This window comes from Schistocerca nitens, chromosome 1 (assembly GCF_023898315.1).
Source record: "Schistocerca nitens isolate TAMUIC-IGC-003100 chromosome 1, iqSchNite1.1, whole genome shotgun sequence".
NCBI lineage: Eukaryota > Metazoa > Arthropoda > Insecta > Orthoptera > Acrididae > Schistocerca > Schistocerca nitens.
In genome coordinates, this window is record NC_064614.1 from 518,941,571 (window position 1) to 518,963,942 (window position 22,372).

The window sequence follows — 22,372 nt, forward strand, 5'->3', positions numbered from 1 at the left end:
CGCGGTCGCCTCAGTATGATGCTCCCTGTAGCTCGACATATGCGAGCAGCCCGAAGTGGCTCGCTTTCCGCGCACTCTGCTTTAAAAATTGTGACTAAAGCTTTATCGCTTGATATTTATTTTATACGTGACATGTAAGTATTGTTTCTTTCTTGTACTTTTAGTCACTACGTACACTTTTATATAAAAATTTTTCCCATAATTTTGTACTTACTTCATAGGCCAATTTCAATATTCAATTTGTGATAAAGGCACTCTTAGAAGTGTCGAAACCTGGTCAAAAGTCTTAAATTTTGTGACCAAGGGCTGTAACTGCTTTAACTTCAATTTGTAAACGGTTGGTGACTACGTAGCCATGTCTATAACCTCTCTTTTATGGTCAGCTGTTCTTATTTCTCCCTCTTGTTTCTTGTACACATAGTACATTATCCCTCTTTCCCTATAGCTTACCCTTATTTTACTGCGAATGTCGGACATTTCACGCCATTTTACTTTGTCGAACGCTTCTTGTGCATGGACAGATCCAAAGAATGTGACGTCAGAACTGCCTCTGTAGAACCTTTACCTTCCCTAAAGCCAACTAACCGTCATTTCCGAGACTTATGAACCAGGTATGCAAGATATAACAGGTATAACTGCAGATATTTATATTGAAGACTGAGGACGCTATACTGAACTACATCAGTATTTACATCATTTGCTGACTGATGATTATAGCTATTGGGAGTAGTATGTTTTTAGGTTGGTTAGTACCTCCAAGCATAGTACACATGGCAAGTGCAAGACATTGTGGCTCACTTTCCCATAAGCAGCAGGTCAGGTGTGGAAGTGTGAAAAGGTGGACGCGAAACGGTTAGTCTATCTGAGAGTACTAGGCCACTGAATGGTGTAGCTACGAACGAGCGAGGTGGCGCAGTGGTTAGACACTGGCCTCGCATTCGGAAGGACGACGGTTCAATCCCGCGTCCGGCCATCCTGATTTAGGTTTTCCGTGATTTCCCTAAATCGGTCCAGGAAAATGCCGGGATGATTCCTTTGAAAGGGCACGGCCGACTTCCTTCGCCATCCTTCCCAATTCCGACGAGACCGATGACCTCGTTGTCTGGTCTCCTTCCCCAAACAACCCAACCCATCCTCATAGTTGATGATGATTGATGGTGTAGCTACAGAGCGTGCAGAAAACATCAGTTTGTGAAATTTGTGACGTGTTTGTGGGAAGAATTTTTGACGTAGACCAACCCTCTTATGCGTGTACATCTTAAGGTAGCACATATTTAGTACGTGAGGAGGAGCAGTGGGTGGGCGGCTCGCTCACCGTGGTCGTCGTCGGCCCACAGGTCGTCGCCGGGCCGGACGAGCGCCATGACGGCGGCGGCGACAGGCACGCCCGGCGGCTCGGCGCCCAGCTCCAGCGGGCAACGGAAGTCGACGTGCAGCGTGGTGCTGAGCAGCGGCCGGCAGCGCCGCCCCGCGCAGCCGCCGCCCGCGCCGCCCCAGCCGCCGCCCGCGCACGCCCGCGGCCGGAAGCGCCGCCGGCTGCGGCACGGGCCCACGCGCAGGCGCACGGCAGACCGCGACCGCAGCGTCGCCTTGCACTCGTGGCCCCGCTGCGTGCAGCACCACCGTGTCACTCCTCCATCTCCCCCACAACTCACTCACATCTAATAAAACCGTGTCTTCAATAGTTATATTTGTAAATGGCTTCACACTAATGGTTAAATGAAGATATGTTTTCGCTTTGGCTGTGACTTACATAAGTCTTTTATTTACTTTCGTCCAGTTTCATACGTCTAGTGTCTGTGCACTACACATGAAGCCAAAGACAAAAATTTTTTTTCTTGATTGTTATTTCATCCCTCCTCTCCCCCATGTGAACGCGGGGAGGGGACGGGGAAGCAGAGGAGGTGATGGGCTGCTTGCTGTACAAATGACTCGCTCTTCAGTGAGTAGAACTTAACGCTAACTAGATGCTAAGACAAAAAAAAAATAGACAAGGAGACATATGTACTACGATTTTAAAGTTATTTAGAAAGGTGACATGAATGTGAGAAATATAAACAATTTAAAGTTTTCTTTATGAATTGTTTAAAAACACTGATAAAATGTAGATACATCGCACAGTTAAAACATTTGAGAAGCACTTGAAGAACACTAAACTCATGGAAAACGCTGAGACGGCACAAGATTCACTGACCATTAAAAACGGGCCACCGTGCACTTCCACTAAAACTGGAAAAGCACGTACCCTGGGATGGTTGACTGTAAGTGAAAAGAAGGGTCGATATGGAGGGAGATACAATGGTGATGGTGAGGACTGGTGAGAGATGGTGACGAGGCAGGGGTGGATTTTGGGGCAAGGAGAGATGGATATTGGTACTGGAATCTATAAATTGGGGAGGAAAAGGCAATGAGGGACGCGACGAGGAAGGGAAAAGGAGGTATGGTGTGAGGAAACATCGAGGAGTGAAGCCTTCCGGGGACGGGGGGGGGGGGGGGGAGGGTGTAGGGGGATAGGTCAAGATGGATTCAGAGTTGTAAGACGGGTGTATGTCGTGACGGAGTTCGAGGTCTGGGAGAGAGAGACAGTAGAAATTTCTTTGAGGGAGGACGTTTGAGTGTATGCAGGTAAAGTTTTAGTGAGATTTGTAGGTAGAGGCGCTGTAGCACCCTAGCACCGTGAAATAGACGGGACTTGATTGTTGGAGTCGAGTTAATGGATAGTGTAGGTTTCTAGGAGGTATTCAATGAGAGTAAGAAGAGGCGAAAATTTGATGAGGTGATGAAGGATCTTCCTGTTGGGGTCGGTAACCGGATGTGGAAAGCAAGGTAGAAGAGAAAACTATTACGAAGAATGCCTAAGCATCTTCCACCTAGCATTGTCGAACCGGTTTATAATGCAGTCCACCGTCAATGTTATACTCGGTATGATCTATCTGCACGTTAGACAGTACCAGTGAATCTTGTCGTTATAATAGGGCTATATGAGGGGTGCACTGTTTCTTCTCGGCCAAATTTGGCTGAAAAAAAACGAAGAATTCTTTGTGAGCCGTTGTCCATTAATCCTCTCCAATTGCTATAACAATGATGAAGTTCTGATAGACGGCGGCCCTGCGGCCCTGTGGCGAAGGTCCGTTCGAAGCAGAGAACTGACATTTTGTTTCGGCTGAAAACCAGGAAATCTGCATATTCTCAAACTCTTGCAGAATGTCTACGGAGACCTGGTAGTGAACAAAAGCTTGGTGTGTGGCGTGAGGCGTCTGTAATCATCGCAACAAAGTCTCACAAACCCTACCGATCACCCACGTGCCGCCCGGCAGCACGCATATGTGACTTCTGCAGTGTTGGAATGTGTGGGCATTCTCACTCGAAAAGATGGACGGATCACAGTCAAACAGCTGACTGCTGCTAAGCTGTACAACTAAAGGCCTCACAGAAGTTGCGCATACATGCGACCTCCCAGAACTTCATTGGATTTTTCTTCGTCATTCACCCTACAGCCCACACTCGCACTTTACCACTACTATCTCTTTAGACCAATGAAGAATCAACTCAGTGCGAAGCAGTACGTAAACAATAGGGAGGTCACTGATGCAACACGACGTCGACCAGTAGAGGGCTACCATTTGAGCACACAGGCCCTAGCGGACACGCAACTGAACGTCGGAGGTTTCAAGCGTAAACTTTAGGTTACAATATCTCCGGATGTAATTAACATTTTACAATGCAACAAACGGCACTGATTACGTATTTGTTTATATGTTCAGATGTGCTAACAAAACTAACGGGGTTCCATTTAAAAAAAAAACGTAGGTTTGTGTTAAAAAACATACTTCCGTGCATTTTTGTATGGTTTGTATTAAACAATTACACTAGCCCCTCTCCTCACGTTCGGTCTGTGGAATCGATTCGTCAGTATTTGATTTGGTTTACGAAATATATCCAGCGGTAATGTTAGGTGACTCACCCTGTATATATATTTATACACTAGTAAACACGAAAAAAAATAACAGAATGGTTTCTGTAAAGCCACATGGAGCCCAGATCGTGTGTCCTTCAAAGCACAATCAACATAAAAAATTTACTTAACGAAATAATCTAAAAGTGGACTGGCCCAAGATGAAATAACGCAACGTCTTCTTCGACAAGGGTTTCTTCTACCATTTCCTTCCTTTAATTTGTTCAATGTACAAGAAATTTCTTTGTCGGTTTGTGGGGGTTGAAGGAGCCAGACTGCAAAGGTCATCAGTCCCTTCAAGACATTTTTTCCACACAGGCTCCCGTAGTTATTAAAGTCTATGTTACGCCACGTTATAAACAGCAAGGTCTGTTTTCAAGTGTTTACCTATTTTAGTGTCAACATGAGTGTCGAAAATTACGAGTAATGATTCTGCTGAGTAGGTACAGTTAGTGTCAGTTATTTGTTGGATATACGGTAGTACAATGACGGCTAGTCCCTACACTTTTTGCACTATGCAGCTCCCTCAAATACCCTGGACGTTTCCTGAAATTTTTTGGATTTAAAACCCCGAATTCTGAATAACATGATGTTTTTATTTCTTTCATGTATTACTCATCCGTTTTTTGACATGTATTCACTTCAGTGAGACTCATTTTTTTTCTGTAAAATATTAAAACTCCATTAGTTGTTTCTAATGTGCACCTAAAAATTGTATTATTTCTGATATCTCTGCGAAAACTACACCAGTTTCAAAGTTGAAATTTTCCAGGTTCCATTCGTTGTATGAATTTTATAGCCCTGCAGATGATTCGCTGTCAGGCCATTAAATGAAAAAGACTGGGCTGTGCAACCATAACATTAAAATTGAAGTAGTTGTAGGTCTTTAATCAACAATGATATAGTTTTTTCTCTGTGGTAGATGTAGCTAGTATTTTGTAAAATATTTTACAGGAACTAAACGACACCCAATGAAGATTATACAAAAATGTGGAAACATATCTGGATATTTTTGATTCTGGAAGACGGAAAAATGACAAGAGAAACAACCACCATCGGGTAGATGATTATTCCCTAATGTATTATCACGTATTTGAAATAGATAAGCTACAAACATTTTTATTAAGGACGTGAAACAGCGAAAACTGTTTATTTATTGTCGATACAAGTTTCGATCAAAAGATCATCTTCAGAAACGGAAAACTGATAATATCCGTCGATTGATGATAATGTTTTGATCGAAACTTGTATCGATAGTAAAATGTACCAGTTGATCAAAAGTCAGCATAAATTTGAAAACTGAATAAATCACGGAATAATGTAGATAGAGAGGTACAAATTGGCACAGATGCTTGGAATGACATGGGGTTTTATTAGAACCAAAAAAATAGAAAAGTTCAAAAAACTTCCGACAGATGGCGCTTCATCAGATCAGAATAGCAATAATTAGCATAACAAAGTAAGACAAAGCAAAGATGATGTTCTTTACAGGAAATGCTCAATTTGTCCACCATCATTCCTGAACAATAGCTGTAGTCGAGGAATAATGTTGTGAACAGCACTGTAAAGCATGTCCGGAGTTATGGTGAGGCATTGGTGTCGGATGTTGTCTTTCAGCATCCCTAGAGATATCGGTCGACCACGATACACTTGCGACTTCAGGTAACCCCAAAGCCAATAATCGCACGGACTGAGGTCTGGGGACCAGGGAGGCCTAGCATGACGAAAGTGGCGGCTGAGCACGCGATCATCACCAAACTACGCGCGCAAGAGATCTTTCAGGCGTCTAGCAATATGGGGTGGAGGGCCATCCTGCATAAACATCGTACGTTCCAGCAGGTGTTTATCAGCCAGGCTTGGGATGATGCGATTATGTAACATATCGGCGTACCTCTCACCCATCACGGTTGGAGTTACAAAACCAGTTTCGCACATTTCCTCGAAGAAAAAAGGCCCGATAACGGTAGATGTGGTAAATCCAACCCATACCGTGACTTTGTCGTCTTGCAATGGAGTTTGCGCGACAGTTCTACGATTTTCGGTAGCCCAAATTCTGCAGTTGAGGTCGTTGACAGACCTTCGGATCGTGAAATGAGCTTCATCGGTCCACTACACGTTACTCAACCAATCGTCATCTTCCGCCATCTTTTGAAACGCCCACACCGCAAATGCCCTCCGCTTCACTAAATCGCAGGTAACAGTTCATGACGCCGATGGATTTTGTACGGATAGCATCTGATGGTGCGCCTAAGTGCCAACCATACAATAGTGTATGGAATGCCGGTCCGACGTGCGACTGCAAGAGCGCTGATTTCCCCGTGTATAGACGAACCCACTACAGTCTCCATTTCTTCCTGAAGTGATCAAAAATATGGTTCATATGGCTCTGAGCACTATGCGACTTAACTTCTGAGGTCATCAGTCCGCTAGAACTTAGAACTACTTAAACCAAACCAACCCAAGGACATCACACACATCCATGCCCGAGGCAGGATTCGAACCTGCGACCGTAGCAGTCGTGCGGTTCCAGACTGCAGCGCCTAGAACCGCTCGGCCACTCCCGCCGGCACCTGAACTGTCTCAGCAGCATTACGCGTTGTGCTCAGTCGGCCACTACGGGGTCTATCGTCCAAACAACCCTTGGCTTCGAACCGAAATCATTCTCGCCACAGCTGGATTTGTCAACGGACCTTTACCCGTTCGCCCGCATCTCGTGGTCGTGCGGTAGCGTTCTCGCTTCCCACGCCCGGGTTCCCGGGTTCGATTCCCGGCGGGGTCAGGGATTTTCTCTGCCTCGTGATGGCTGGGTGTTGTGTGCTGTCCTTAGGTTAGTTAGGTTTAAGTAGTTCTAAGTTCTAGGGGACTTATGACCACAGCAGTTGAGTCCCATAGTGCTCAGAGCCATTTGAACCATTTTTTACCCGTTCGAATCCTCTTCTTATGGCGATTGGATCGTAACGCTGAACTAGTGCATTTCCCATTCTGATAATACAGCTTCACTTAAAGCGGCTTTTCAGGTAACGTGAACATGCTGCGACTACTGGCGCATCTGATTCTCTCTCTCATTACAGCTCCTTTTATACACGATTGTCATGCTCAGTCACTGACGTTTTCTATCCAGCGCCATCTGTCGGACATTTTGTGAACTTTGTTTTTTTTCTGTTCTAATAAAACCCCATGTCATTCCAAGCATGTGTGTCAATTTTTACCTGTCTATCTACATTATTCCGAGTAAGTATTCAAATTTATACTCAGTTTTTGATGACCCGGTATATCCTTCGCAGATTTTTTCGGTTGCTAAAGACTATATTCATAGTATGTCTAAAAGTTGTGGAACACTTTGAAGTACTTTAAACAATTGTTAGACAGCGTCATTATGAAAAATTAAAACACTATGAAACCGACGTTTCTAACGTTTTTGCAACAGTTCTCGTCATGGCGACCGAACTCCTCGCCCTGACCAGGACAGCTTCAACATCGCTAGAAAAGACAGTTTGACTGTTTCGTAACGAAGCAGTATAACATCCAAATGGGTTAATACAGTTTAACATTGGCCGTAGCAGCCTGAGCGCTCAAATCTCTGAAAAGAAGTGTGCCTAGTTAGGGAGAGTAGAGGTGTGATGTGTATACGGACCCGTATGTGGTGGTGAGTCCTGGGCGGCAGCGGCGGCGGCATGGGCGCGGGCGCGCACGGCCGGTGCTGGCAGAGGCGCGTCTCGTTGCTGGGCCTGCACTGCGGGCTCAGCGTGGAGGCGCGCCGCGACACGCCCAGGCCACAGCGCGCCGAGCACTCCGACCAGCGCGAGAACTGCTGCGGCCGGCAGTCCGGCGGGCGCTCCGCTGCGGGCACAACACAGCGCGCTCATCCGGGCCCCTCCCCTGGCACTTCGTCTGATGTACAGGGTGACACGCGGAAGACTGGTGGTACTGAGAGCGCGGTGGTGAGAGAGCGTCGTGGTGAGGGCAATTCTTCTCTACACAAGACACGTTACAGTGGAGCAGTGGGACTTGCCACATCGTCTACTCATCTATGACAATTTCGTCATAAGCAGTGAGTCTGTCACGGCTACGCAGCGAATTCAGTCTTGCTCGTCACGAGTCGTTTCCAGTCGCAACACAGCCACCAGATGCGTGGAAAGCGTAAGATCAACTGGAGACATAATGGGTAACAAATCTACGCACTCGGGGCGCAGTGCACCGGCGCTAGAAAATGTTGCAGTATTACGTGAAGTGATAGAAGTCCATGGCGGTTAGCTAGACCTACTACTAATGCGCTATAGATCAACCGTGAATCAGTTCACGAATTCTACATACATTAAAAGTCGGTCATTACGAAAGTATTCTTGTGCAACTGCTCAAACCAAATGATTTTTCTACACACGAAGAATTTCCTTTTTAAGGAGATACTTAATAAACAAAACCTGTGTTTTCGAATTCTTCAGCATCGACACCTTATTCACCAGCAACTACTTCACTCTGAAAATGTCACAGTCCGGTGTGTTCTTGGTTCTTTCGACATTATTGGACCGTATTTTTTAGAAGAAAATGGTTCCACAGTCGCTGTCAATTCGCCTCGAAACATTCATGTTTGAAACGTTCTTAAAATCAGAGCTGAAAAGCCGAAGAATCGCGTTATAAGTGTTTGGTTCATGTAGAATGCCGCTGAACCGCAGCGTCAGACACCGCAAATGTTTCAATAGCAGTTCTTCGACGCAGGTTTCCTGGACAGATTCTCTCACGTTTTGGCGATATTCCTAGGCCTCAAAGGTCTCCAGACTTAACAGTGTGTGATTGAATTTTTTCTGAGATCTCTCAGGAGCTGTGTATATAAATACTAATCGCGAAATCTGGACCAGTTGCATAATTTAACCATTCAAGAAATTGCTGCCATCCACGAAGATACAACGGCCCTGTGGTGGAGGATGTGGATAAGAGACTTCAATCGTGCGTTCTAAATGATGTACAACATCTTGAGGACATTATTTTTAACAAATAAGTCTGGCCTACATTAAATGCGACACCGGTTCCCGTCAGATCACCGAAGTTAAGTGCTCTTGGGTGTGGCCGGCATTTGGATGGGTGACCATCCGGGACGCCATGCGCTGTTGCCACTTTTCGGGGTACACTTAGCCTCGTGATGCCAATTGAGGAGCTACTCGACCCAATAGTAGCGGCTCTGATCACAGAAAACCATCATAACGACCGGGAGAGCGGTGTGCTGACCACACGCCCCTCCTATCCATATCCGCATCCTCATCTGAGGATGACACGGCGGTCGGATGGTCCCGATGGGCCACTTGTGGCCTGACGTTTGAGTGCACATTAAATTCCAAGTAATGAGCTTTGGTTTAATGTCAGTAATCGCGCATTAATTTTAAAATGTACCTAGTAGTCTTCATAGAAAAATCGTCCGTCTCCGGTGTGTCACCATGTACAACTATTTCTGTCGTATATGATGCAGTTATGCTTGTGCTCATGTGAATACAGAAAAGGTTTTACCTGCCGTGGCCCTCTGTCTATTGGATGAGCCTGTCGGATATCAGACTAAGGTGAGAACGAGTGAGTTTTTCTAATCAGGACAGGGGTGTAAGTCTCAAGGCACAAGCAAGAACAGTTCCTCTGAATTCTGGAATCAGTTTACTCCATATTAACTATTTATATATGTACAGTACATAATATTTATTGAATAGAAAATCACACAGAGCTGTGAAAGGCATCTAGATTATTATGTCAGTCCTAATAATCGGAAGCAATGCACTGTGTTTTGGTATATTCAAATAAAATATGAAATAACAGGTTAATTATTTACAGCATAAAACGTCACTTCATATAGCACAGAAACTCTGTCAGTACCTAGCCAGCATACGTCACCGCTTCTATTAATGGCCACCAGCAGATGACATACTTGCTGCATGTAGAGTGGTCTGATGTCTGTACATGCTCCACATCTTCTCGCGGCTGTAAATCAGCTCGACTGTATGTGGTCATACTACTAACGGCTAATAATCATAGTAGTCATTATTAATACTGAGACAATTCTCTCTCCCTTAATTTTGTACCTCTCGGATGACGTAGAACCTGCTTCCCTTTAAGTGTGACATGAAAATCCTAATGACTTGCTAATGCCTGGAAAATTCCTCCCTCGTCTGCATTGCACGCCATCCTCTGTGACGTACGACCACTGGCTACATGCCCATTCACCAGTAAACGCTACTGACTACCGTCTTATGCTAAGTGAAGGAATTTCGTGAAAAAAAAAATACATAAGTGTAAGCATTCTACAAAAGACAGGCATTGATATACCGCTGTTTACATATATAGAACACCATTTTATCCGTACACTGTGGTAAGAAATAGTCTGAAAAACTTGTTTGGGTGTTGCAGGGTAGGTAGTGCAGAGGAAAAATTGTAAACAAAGAAAAATCGATAGGTTGTGTCGTTTCCGAGTTACGTAGGATTGAAGTTAGTCCATCAGGCCGTTGCGTGCGAAAATTCAAGCAGTCCGCCATATACAATTAGTGTCAACTGTCCTCACAGCGTAGATGATAGCGCACGACACTACTCAGCTTTTGTGTATTTATTAATTTACTTATGTATTGCTTTCAGGATGTCACGCACGAAAGCACCATTTAAGGTTTTCATGGGCGACGTGTTCAGAATCCAAGGAGATTGGAGTGACGGTTATTCTGTTCATTCTGTTCCAACTCTGAATTCTAAGAGTCTACAACAGTTAGATGTCACAGATAATGGTCGACAATTTTGTAGATCACTTCGTCTACCCTTCTTTTAGACAGGTGTGAACTGAGATTTCTTCCAAGTACTCACCCAAGTTTTTAGTTCCAAGGCGTTATGGTACAAGGGGTAGTGAAATTAACATTAGACAGCTGGAGAAATTTTAACTGTTCATTAATTCAAAATTAATCGCCACAACTGTAAACATATTTATCCCACTGCGAGACAAGGCGGTAAGTGCCTCCGAGGAAAAATATTCGTGGTTGCCTACAGAACCGTGTTTGTACCCAGACGCGCACCTGTTCGCCCGAAATTCTACAGGCACGAGTGTCTTTCTTCAAGACTCCAAACATAATCTCATGGGGACAGATCGGGACTATATGGAGGATGAGTAATGGCTTCCCAGTGAAAATTCTGCAGAGTAGTCGAAGCAACGTTGGCAACATATGGGCGGGCATTAGCCTGCAACAGAGTGACGCCACCCGTTAACATTTCTGGATGTTTGAATTTGGTGGTGCGCATCTGCTAACGAACAGTGGTACGTGGGCACTCTGAATAAGTTTGAGTACAGAATCAACTTCAAACGCGTTGTTATCTTAACGGACGGCGTCACTCAGTTGCAAAATAATGGTTGGTTGGTTGGTTTTGGGGAAGGAGACCAGACAGCGTGGTCTTCGGTCTCATCGGATTAGGGAAGGATGGGGAAGGAAGTCGGCCGTGCCCTTTCAGAGGAACCATCCCGGCATTTGCCTGGAGTGATTTAGGGAAATCACGGAAAACCTAAATCAGGATGGCTGGACGCAGGATTGAACCGTCGTCCTCCCGAATGCGAGTCCAGTGTCTAACCACTGCGCCACCTCGCTCGGTGCAAAATAATGCCCGCCCAAGTGCTGCCAAGGTTGTTTCGACTACGCCGCAGACATTTCGCTGCGGAGCCTTTACATATACTCCATACCGTCCCGAACTCTCCCCATGCGATTTGCTTAGTTTGTGAGTCCTGAAAGAAAGACGTTCATTGCTGTCGATTTTCTCCCTGCACTTTATCTCTGCTACCTACAGAAGTCTAGACAACATTGTCAGGAGGAATAATGGTTCGTTGGTTGGTTTGGGGGAGGGGACCAAAGAATGAGCTTCTCGGTCCCCAGGAATAACGGATTTTGATGTAGTGTCGTGAACAGTGTGAAAAACGCTAAAAATACTTGGGAGGGTGTTGTAGGGTAGGATGTACTGAGAGATAACTTCTTAAGTAATAGAACCCAGTACGTTGTCCTCGATGGTGAATGTTCATCGGAGGTGAGGGTATCGTCTGGAGTGCCCCAAGGAAGTGTGGTAGGTCCGCTGTTGTTTTCTGTCTACACAAATGATCTTTCGGATAGGGTGGATAGCAGTGTGCGACTGTTTGCTGATGATGCTGTGGTGTACGGGAAGGTGTCGCCGTTGAATGATTGTAGTAGGTTACAAGATGAATTGGACAGTATTTGTGATTGGTGTAAAGAATGGCAGCTAACTCTAAATATAGATAAATGTAAATTAATGCAGATGAATAGGAAAAAGAATCCCGTAATGTTTGAATACTCCATTAGTAGTGTAGCGCTTCACACAGTCACGTCGATTAAATATTTGGGCGTAACATTGCAGCGTGATATGAAGTGGGACAAGCATGTAATGGCAGTTGTGGGGAAGGCGGATAGTCGTCTTCGGTTCATTGGTAGAATTTTCGGAAGATGTGGTTCATCTGTAAAGAAGACCGCTTATAAAACACTAATACGACCTATTCTAGAGTACTGCTCCAGCGTTTGGGATCCCTATAAGGTCAGATTGAGGGAGGACATAGAAGCAATTCAGAGGCGGGCTGCTAGATTTGTTACTGGTAGGTTTGATCATCACGCGAGTGTTACGGAAATTCTTCAGGAACTCGGGTGGGAATCTCTGGAGAAAAGAAGGCGTTCTTTTCGTGAATCGCTACTGACGAAATTTAGAGAACCAGCATTTGAGGCTGACTGCAGTACAATTTTACTGCCGCCAACTTATATTTCGCCGAAAGACCACAAAGATAAGATAGATTAGGGCTCGTACAGAGGCATATAGGCAGTCATTTTTCTCTCGTTCTGTTTTGGAGTGGAACAGAGAGAGAAGATGCTAGTTGTGGTACGAGGTACCCTCCGCCACGCACCGTATGGTGGATTGCGGAGTATGTATTTAGATGTAGATGTAGATGTAGATGTAGATGTAGAAGTAGATAACGGTTAAAAAAACAGTCAATAAGTTACGCCGTTTTCGAGGTAATTAGCATTGAATTTAGACAATCACGCCATTACGCGCGAAAATTCATGCGGTCCGCCAGAGACGTGTCTCAGAACATGTTCTTCGTTTGGTTTCCTAAAACGGAACTAGAAAGCGATACAGAAATTTGACTCGGGCAAATGCTGTGTTTGTTTGCTTTTGAAACTCCAATTTGTTCCACTTCAATACAGATTTGTGAAAGAAAGATAATATCGGTCATCAAAGATGGATTTAGTAGTAGGAAGGACGCAGTTCGTTTTCCTTGATGAAGAATCATTGAGAGGTGGAACAGTAACTTTTAGACGTGCTCTAAAGAAGTGTATTGGAGCCCTTAGTGTTCCTGTTGTACATGAATGACTCGAAACGCACTATGAATAATAACTTCATATTTTATATAGATGATGCAGTTATCTACAGTGGCGTACTGTCTACATAAATATTCAGTTAGCTCTTGATTAGATTTTTAAGTGCTGCAATGACTGGCAACTTGCTCTAAGTGTTAGTAATTGAAAACGTTTGCTATTCACAATGCGGAAACGTAGTACTCAGTTACTACAACATAAATGAGTCGTAATTGGAATCAGATGAGTCATACTAATACCTGGATGCAACAATTTGTAGAGGTGTGAAATGGAAAGATGATGTTCGCATAAGGCCTGCAAGAATGGCTACAGGGTTGTTTCCCCACTACACGTTTTACTAAGCTGCTGGAAAACCGGAACTAACGGACGGTTAAAGATAGACGCCAATTATGCTTCTAAATCCAACGTATGATGTTTCAATAAACGATATTAGGTGAGGAATTTTGGAATAAACTACAATGAACTATGTTAGGACAGCGGAAAGAAGAGTAGACTAACTACAGCGAGCACGAAAGAATTCACACAATCGTTCTACCCATGTTGCATACACGAATGGACAGGGAAGATTTGTAATATGTGTTACAATGGGAAATATGCTCTTCCATTAGCTTCACGATTGATCTTTGAGTTTACAGGATGTAATCAACAGGTATGGCTAAATTTTCAGGTATCATTCCTCGCAAACAGAGTAAGAAGAAGTTATTTTATACTTCTCTTCGTAATCACATTTATCTCGGGAAACACACAGAAACAGAATGTACCACCGTTACATGAAACTTTTTCTTATGTGAAATGTTCATAATACCCTATCAGATACGTTCCGCTAGAATGTGTTTCTTGCAATTCTTCGATTCACAGTATGTGATTATTATTATAACTGAAGAAACGCTTTGTTGATACGTGCCTCACTTCTTTTGTTGTATGGACTTGCGACTAACTTCATTGCTCTGGAAGGATCAAGGATATAGCATCAACGTATTAGTCTTCATCACGGACTTGATCTCCGGTACAGCGTAATGTAAATTGGCAGATGTTCATCAGCCGTACGGATTAAAAGACGGTAATGGCCGTGGCGAACAACTTTTTCGTCGTGAGAGTTCACCAGAATGATGGTGCCCCTATAGGATAACGTCTGAAGCAACTGATCGTCATCTTAAGGAGCATGGGCTGCCTAAGACTACAGCACGCGAATATCGGAGGATTTCAAGCATGCGGACACCTAAACCGCAGGCGGAGCTTCGTCGTGCAGTTGATGTCAACCCTAGTATCACGGCAAGACAATGAACTGCAACAAATAATGTTTACCACAGTGCTACATAAGAAGCTGCTGTATCCATACCATGTACAGCGTGGGCAGGCACTGTCAGCAGCTCGCTTTCCTGCACGCCTACACTTCTGAAAATGGTTCATTCAACATGTTAACCCGCTCTTTAGTGCAGATGTGCTGTTCACAGATGTGATTTCATCTCGACGTGACCAGATTGTAAATTTTCGCTATCAGCAATTATGGATTGTCGAGAGTCCTCACGAAATTGTGGAGTTACCTCATCAGAAAAGGTTTTCTGTCAACGCTTACTCTGGCATTGTTATTATTATTCTTTAGTATTCTGCCTAGTGGCAGGTCCATGTCTTCATACGGAGAATTTCTGATTCTATTGTTCGCTGTTTTCAGCTTCTTCCATCAGTCTCTTGTATCTCCTTCCATCTTTCATGTCGTCCAGAAGTTGAATTCTTCTACTTTCCCGTCCTGCGTTTCCAGTGAGTTTCCCTTCGATGACATCATGTATGAGTCCCTCGTATCTAAGTACATGTCCAATCCAGTTGGCCTTTCTCTGAAGAATTGTACGCAGAATACTTCTCTTCTCTCCTACTCTTCGCAGTACATCGTCATTTTTTATGCGATCTGACCACTTGATCTTTCCTATTCTCCTCCAGAACCACATTTCAAAGCTCTCTGAGTATTTTTTCTACTTCTTTCCCATGGTCCATGTCTCTACTCCATACAGTGCAATGCTCCAAATGTAACACTTTATCAATTTTCCCCTCAATGCCAAACTCAACTTGCTGGTCAGCAGAGTCCTCTTCTTGTTCAAAGCAGATTTGGCCATGGCGATTCTTGCTCGGATTTCGTTGGTGCAATGGGCATCCTTTGTGATAAAACTTTCCAGGTACTTGAACTGATTCACACTTTCCAGTTCCCGATTGTTGGCCACTATTTTTTAGGTTATCATGTTCTTCCACACAGGCTCAACGGAGAAACTTACCATGCTTTGTTAGAGAATACCCTATCTGTTCTGCTATCACATGCGCAGTTACGAGTGCGAAAAAAACATGTTCTTGATGCACGGTGAAGCTTCTCCTCAATTCAGCGTTAATGTTCGTTGGTAACTAAATAACAAATTCCGTGACAGATGGATAGGGAGAGATCGGCCAATTTCTGGGCCTCCACAACCCAGTAGACTGTAAGCTGTCAGGCAAATCCAACACCTTCCATGAAAATCCTGACATGATAAGCAAATCCAGTAGTATGTCATATAGCTCCGAATAAATCGTGACATTAAATTAACCAAAGTAATACGAGTAACGAGTGAGCAAATTGAATACCACAGATTAACACAAGAATGCAGAACCGTGTTAAACTAGAAGGCCCTACGATAAGGGACGGACACCCACGTCGCCAGCAAACCACCAGGACCACCCCCCAGCCCATGTTAAAAGCTAGAGCCCTCCAGAAGAACAGTTTCGATCTTACGATAACACTAAAAGGGCCACATCAGCTGCAAGTTTTAGCGTGAGACTTTTTCGCGTCACTGTTACGTTGCAAACGTTAAAAACATTGCCCCACCACGAAAAGTATAACGTTTCTCATTGGATGGACAGAATTTTTGTAGGTGGAGCTGAAGGTTAAGATTGAGACCCTGATTGGTCAGATGAAAACACAGCCAAATAGTCTTTTTTTAAACCAACTTCGGTAAATTGTAGTAAGGAGAAGTTAGGAGGGAGTTGCTTCCTAGACGGCGAGCTGTATGGAGCTGCGTCGCCCTCCGCCCTCTGACGCTGTATAGCCAACGACAAGGTAATGAACGCACGCGATGCCGAATTTTTGAGCGCATAAGGCTTCACTCAGAACTGCAGAAGTCTCATCTGTTACACCCCCGTTTTGCATAATATTAGTGTCGACCGTCAATTAAAGCTCATGGTATTCACATTTGCTACGTAAGTTAAAATCTGAAACGCGATGATTTCTCTGTTATATAATTATTGAGAAGCCACATCAGCCACTGTAACTTACGACAAGTTAGATAAGTAATTAAAGATAATTGAGGGTCACTGTAGACCATTTTGATAGTTTTCTCTTTTCTGAAACTTAATTTAAACCTAGATTATAGATGTGATACGGCATAGGTCTTCCTTCGATCTATTGTAGAACTTGGAAACCCATTCAGGGAATATTCGTTCACATTTTTGTTGAACGCAGTTGGTTTTTATCATCCTGTATTAAAATATTTCCTTTTATCAATAGCGCAATTTATAAACATTGTTTTGTGAGTTGAATAAAATTTCCAATGGTAAACTTAACTGCTGTTTCGACGTTATTTTACCAGCTAACCAAAAATAGGAAAGCCTTGAACCCCTTCCACTAAATTTAGTTAGTATTAAGATTCTTTTACAGGGAGTGCAGTGGAGCTGACGCTGAGATCATTAAGTATTTGGTTATATCATCGCTAGTCTCACTGAATTCTTCTGAACTCTACATGTCATGTGTGGTCTGACGTCTCCTTACCAGCAACAGGTCCCAGGTTCAAACTAGTCAATTCCCTAAAAAACACGCTCAGAGCGTCGTTGCGCGAAAGTGGTATGGAGACACGACTTAGAACAGACAGACACCACGCAGAATGTTAGAAGACTTCTATTTATGGGAACATTTTAAATCTCTTACGAATAGGAACTCGGCACAAGACGTACAGTCTTGGTGACCGTATTGTGGAGCAATTGTGTGCAATTCTCCGGGGATACATCAGCGCTTTAGTGATTTCGGGTTGGTACATGTCTCCTGGCTAACGAATGCCATTTCCAACTTTTGATTTATGGCAGTGATTCGCATTGGACTGATAGGTTGTTTTTCTTTGAGTTTCTCTTTAGTAATGTGCTGAAGAGTTGTAGAAAGTGCGCTCTAACATGGAAAATTAGCTGTTTGTTACCTTGGTCGCTGTCGCACAGCCACTCCCGACAGCACTGGCCCGGGACCTCAACTAGGCGCGGGTGGTGGCACGCCCCCTGCGGCGAGATGGACTCCTGCGGACACAGCGACGCGCAGGCGTACGTCCCGTTCTGAAACACACGCAGTGCTACGTAGGCCCCGGGAGCACAGAAGTCAATAGCAAAGGAAGTACACAGGGTATATTCTACCAGCGCATATTATCATCGACAATGTGTGGTTGTACTTAAGGGGTAACACCACTGCAGAGTTTTCAAAAAATCTTTTTTATCTTTATATATATAATTCTACTGTACGTGTGTACGTCAGTGAACTCCTTTTAAACGGCTGGAACGATGTGAATGAATTTTTTTGTATGCGTTTGGTTGGCGCCCTGGGTGGTTTAGATTCACAAATCAGCCCGGCAGATGGCGCTGCAGTCGGTATCTAGGTTATTTATCTATACTGCAGCTAAACGGCTGGATCGACTTGAATGAATTTTTGTGTATGCTTTCAAGTGCGGACCTGGAAAATTAACATTCTTAAATCAGCACGGTAGGTGGCGTTGCATTTTTGTGTTCAATATTGAGCGTATTCTATTCAGATATAAGTTACGTGCATAGGATTTCGTTTATTTTTTTCCGACATTTTGAGTGTATTTTATTATGTGTGTTTCGTTATTTTGATATTTTAACTTTTTCGTACGGTGTCTTTTGACATTTCAAGTGTTGCATTTTAGTGAATATTAAGTGTATTATGTTCACATATACGTTACGTACATAAAACAATGCCACGTCTTCGTGGACGCGGAGGAAATATTGGTCGACGGACTCAGAATTCACAATTAGTCCAGCACCGTCAGTTAAATAGATCGGCAGAAGATCAATTGCCGGACAATGAAAATCAGACGTGCTAATGGACGTCAAGAGCAACGCAACGACCGCCTTCGAGCTAATGCATTGAGACAAAGACTGGCCCGTCAACGAGTCACCAACACATTCAGAACACGTGAACAACAGCGTCTGCAAGTGTATCGCACATTGAGACGTGCATCACTTCTTAGCCTTGCGTTTGAATATGAGTCAGACATCGACTATTCGTCACATTCACAAACTGTAATCGGTGCTATGAACGTTTGCCAACACTGTCATGCACTCAGATACAAAGGTGAATCTACCTGTTTCTGCTGCGCGTCTGGAAAAGTTGTATGTCCACCATTGAACCCACCGCCAGAACCATTGAAAACACTATTGGCTGGAGTTACATCTCAATCTAAACTGTTTTCGCGTAAAATTCACAAATTCAATTCGTGCTTTCAAATGACATCATTTGCACCAACAAAAATCGTTCAGAATGAGGATGGTCGCAATTTTCTATCAACGTTTAAGATTCAGGGGCAAGTGTATCATCAAATTGGTTCTTTAATGCCGATGCCTGATACCGATTCAAAATTTCTGTCAATCTACTTCATGGGTGATGAGGAGCAGTAAATAAACGCACGCTGTCAGTACAACCGTATCGAGCAGATGGAGGAGCGAGAAATTGTGGGTATTTTAGAACCGTTTGTACAGAATCACTGCCAGTTGGTCCAGTTGTTCGATACCATTTCAAACAGACTGCAAAACTACAACCTTACGATCGTCATCAAAGCAGACAAAGCACCATCTGGGCAGTACGCGGGCCGATATAATGCACCGACTATTAGTGAAGTTGCAGTTGTTATGATTGGTGACGCATTTGAACGTCGACATATACGAATCCAACGCAGAGAAAACACAGTGCATAGGATTGAAGACAGTCATCGCTCTTACGACGCTTTGCATTACCCACAGATATTTTGGAAAGGAGAAGATGGATGTCATTTAAGGGGGGTAGGACGTCAAACGGGCCGACTTGGAGCAGGAGAGGCATCACAGGACATTTTAATTTCCAGTGTCTATACTTTTACAAATAAATTCATAAAACTTTGTCAGCATCACCAGGAAGGATTCAGGATTCACACTCATTGCAGTGGAAGTTCGAAAACATAACAAAATAATCTTTTTTACGTGTGAAATTTCATCATTTTTTCACTTACTAATGGCTGCATTTGTTGCTATAGGTGCACTTTTCTTCATAAGTTACAGAGATTCTTCGATGAATTTTGCACAGCATACATACCATACATACAGGTGTGTGAAACTCTAGAATGTATTTAATTTGTGAAAAAACGAATGATCTGTTGTATTTTAAACTTCATGTTTAGAAAAAACACAAATTTTGTAGTTAATTACCTCAATTTTTACCACAGTTTTTAATAGATTTGGAAAATTCTAGAGTTTCATACACCTTTAAGTACGGTTTGTATGCTGTGCAAATTTCATTGAACCATCTCTCTTACTTATGAAGAAAAGTGTACCTATAGCAACAAACGCTGCCATTAGTAAGTGAAAAACATGATGAAATTTTACATGTAAAAAAAATTACTTCGTTATGTTTTCGAACTTCAACTGCTATGAGTGTTAATTCTGAATCCTTCCTGGTCATTCTGACAAAGTTTTATGAACTTATTTGTAAAAGTATAGACACTGGAAATTAAAACGTCCTGTGGTGCCTTTCCTGCTCCAAGTCGGCACGTTTGACGTCCTACCCCTCTTAAATATCAAACAAAGAAATCCAGCAACAGGTACAATTTACACACGTCATTACCCAATATTTCATTTTTATGCACGATCAATTTCGTTTTGTCTTAATTATATTTTTACTTTGCAGGTGCAGAAACCAGAAAGAAAGTGAGCGCGATGAACTTCTACGCATATCGGTTGATGGTTCGTGCCAATGAAGACAATAATATTCTCCGATGCCGCCAGCTGTTTCATCAATATATCGTTGATATGTATGCAAAAATTGAAAGCGAGCGATTACGATACATCAGGAATAAGCAAGCGAAACTTCGAGCTAAGGATTACATTCATTTGCGTGATGAATGGAATAACTAATATCATCGACATCGGTACTTCATATATTCTTCCATCATCACATATTGATAGCCCACGTTATATGCAAGAATATATTCAAGACGGCATGACTAATGTGCGTGCGTACGGACGCCCAGATTTTTTTATTACATTTACGTGTAATCCAAAATGGGATGAAATTAAAATTGAGTTATTGCCAGGTCAAACTGCAATAGATCGGCACGATATCACTGCACGTGTCTTCAGACTAAAGTTAAAATCGTTGATGAACTTGATTATACATTCCTCAGTATTTGGCAAAACACGTTGCTGGCTGTATTTTGTTGAATGGCAAAAACGAGGTTTGCCACACACGCATATTTTGATTTGGTTGGTCGACAGAATACGGTCTGAAGAATTTGATAAAATTACCTCAGCAGAAATTCAGGATCAGAATATCGATCAAGAATTGTATGAGATTGTTACCACTAACATGATCCATGGTCCATGCGTGCTATAAATGTGGCGGCGCCGTGCATGGAAATGGAAAATGTACGACAGGTTTTCCAAATAATTGTATAAATGATACAATCACTAATATCGTTGGTTATCCATTGTATTGTCGTAGACACACTGACCATGGTGGTCAATTACGCACGTAAAACGGTACAACAGTTGACACTGACAGTCACTGGGTAATTCCGTATTCACCATTTCTGTGTAAAATCTACGAAGCACACATGGACATTGAGCTCTGCAGTTCGATGAAGTCCATAAAATATATACGCAAATGTGTCCACAAGGGCAGTGATATGGCTGTATTTGCTGTTCACAATGTTAACGAAAACGATGAAATAACACGGTATCAAATGGGCCGATGCATTAGCAGCAATGAAGCAGTTTGGCGTATTTTGGGTTTCCGGTTTTCCGATACACGAAAGAGACCCTGCTGTTATACATTTGGCCGTGCACCTTGAAAATGGGCAGCGTGTTTATTTCCCGGAAGAGACTGCTCTACAGCGTGCATCAATTGTCCCAAAAACCACATTAACTGAGTTTTTCGAACTATGCAACCGACCAGGTATTTCCGGTCAATTCACAAAGACATTAATGTATACTGATGTGCCACGATATTTCACATGGAACAAACAGTAAAAAAAGTGGGAATCACGAAAGCGAAGTGTTCCGATTGAAGAATACAACGGCATATTTATGGGAAATACATTAGGCCGATTATACACAGTCCATCCAAAGCAACGCGAATGTTTCTTCTTGCGTTTATTGTTGGTTAATGTTCCTGGACCGACGTCCTTCCAATACTTGCGAACAGTCAATGGCATTTTGTACGACACATATCATGATGCGTATCGCGAATTACATTTGCTGGAAGATGACAACCATTGGAAAATTACACTTGCAGATGCAGCATTGAGTTCCTCTCCTCATCAAATTCGCCAATTATTCGCCATATTACTGACGACATGTTTTCCATCTCAAGCTTCTGTCCTCTGGGACCAATATAAAGATTCTATGAGTGACGCCATTCTGCATCGCATTCGGATCGCTGATCAAGATCCCAATATCGAATTTTCGCCGGAAATATATAACGAGGCGCTAATAAAGATTGAGGATATTTGCATTCTGATTTCGAATATGCCACTCATTCATTTTGGTATGCCCTCACCTAATCGCGCAGCAACAGACATCATTAACAGCGAGATTCAGCGCGAACAGCAGTTCAATACGGCCTCTTTAACTACTTTCGTTGAAAATAATGAACAAAAGAATGTATACGATCGAATAAAATTGTCAGTTGCACCAGAACAAGGACGCACCAGGTGGCACTGGAAAAACGTTTCTCATCTCACTAATACTTGCGCGCATTCGATCACAAAATCATACTGCG

General features: G+C 43.2%; 1 protein-coding gene across 1 annotated transcript in view; it reads right to left on the minus strand.

Annotated features, from left to right (window-relative positions):
- The window catches only part of LOC126258634 (CCN family member 4), a 308,685-nt gene that overhangs the window by 19,369 nt on the left and 266,944 nt on the right, over nucleotides 1-22,372 (minus strand). Inside the window, exons 5-7 of the mRNA XM_049955661.1 lie at nucleotides 17,535-17,664; nucleotides 7,590-7,795; nucleotides 1,316-1,607 (exon numbers count right to left, since the gene is read on the minus strand). Coding sequence (XP_049811618.1) covers nucleotides 1,316-1,607; nucleotides 7,590-7,795; nucleotides 17,535-17,664 — 628 coding nt within the window. The remainder of the gene's footprint in view (nucleotides 1-1,315; nucleotides 1,608-7,589; nucleotides 7,796-17,534; nucleotides 17,665-22,372) is intronic.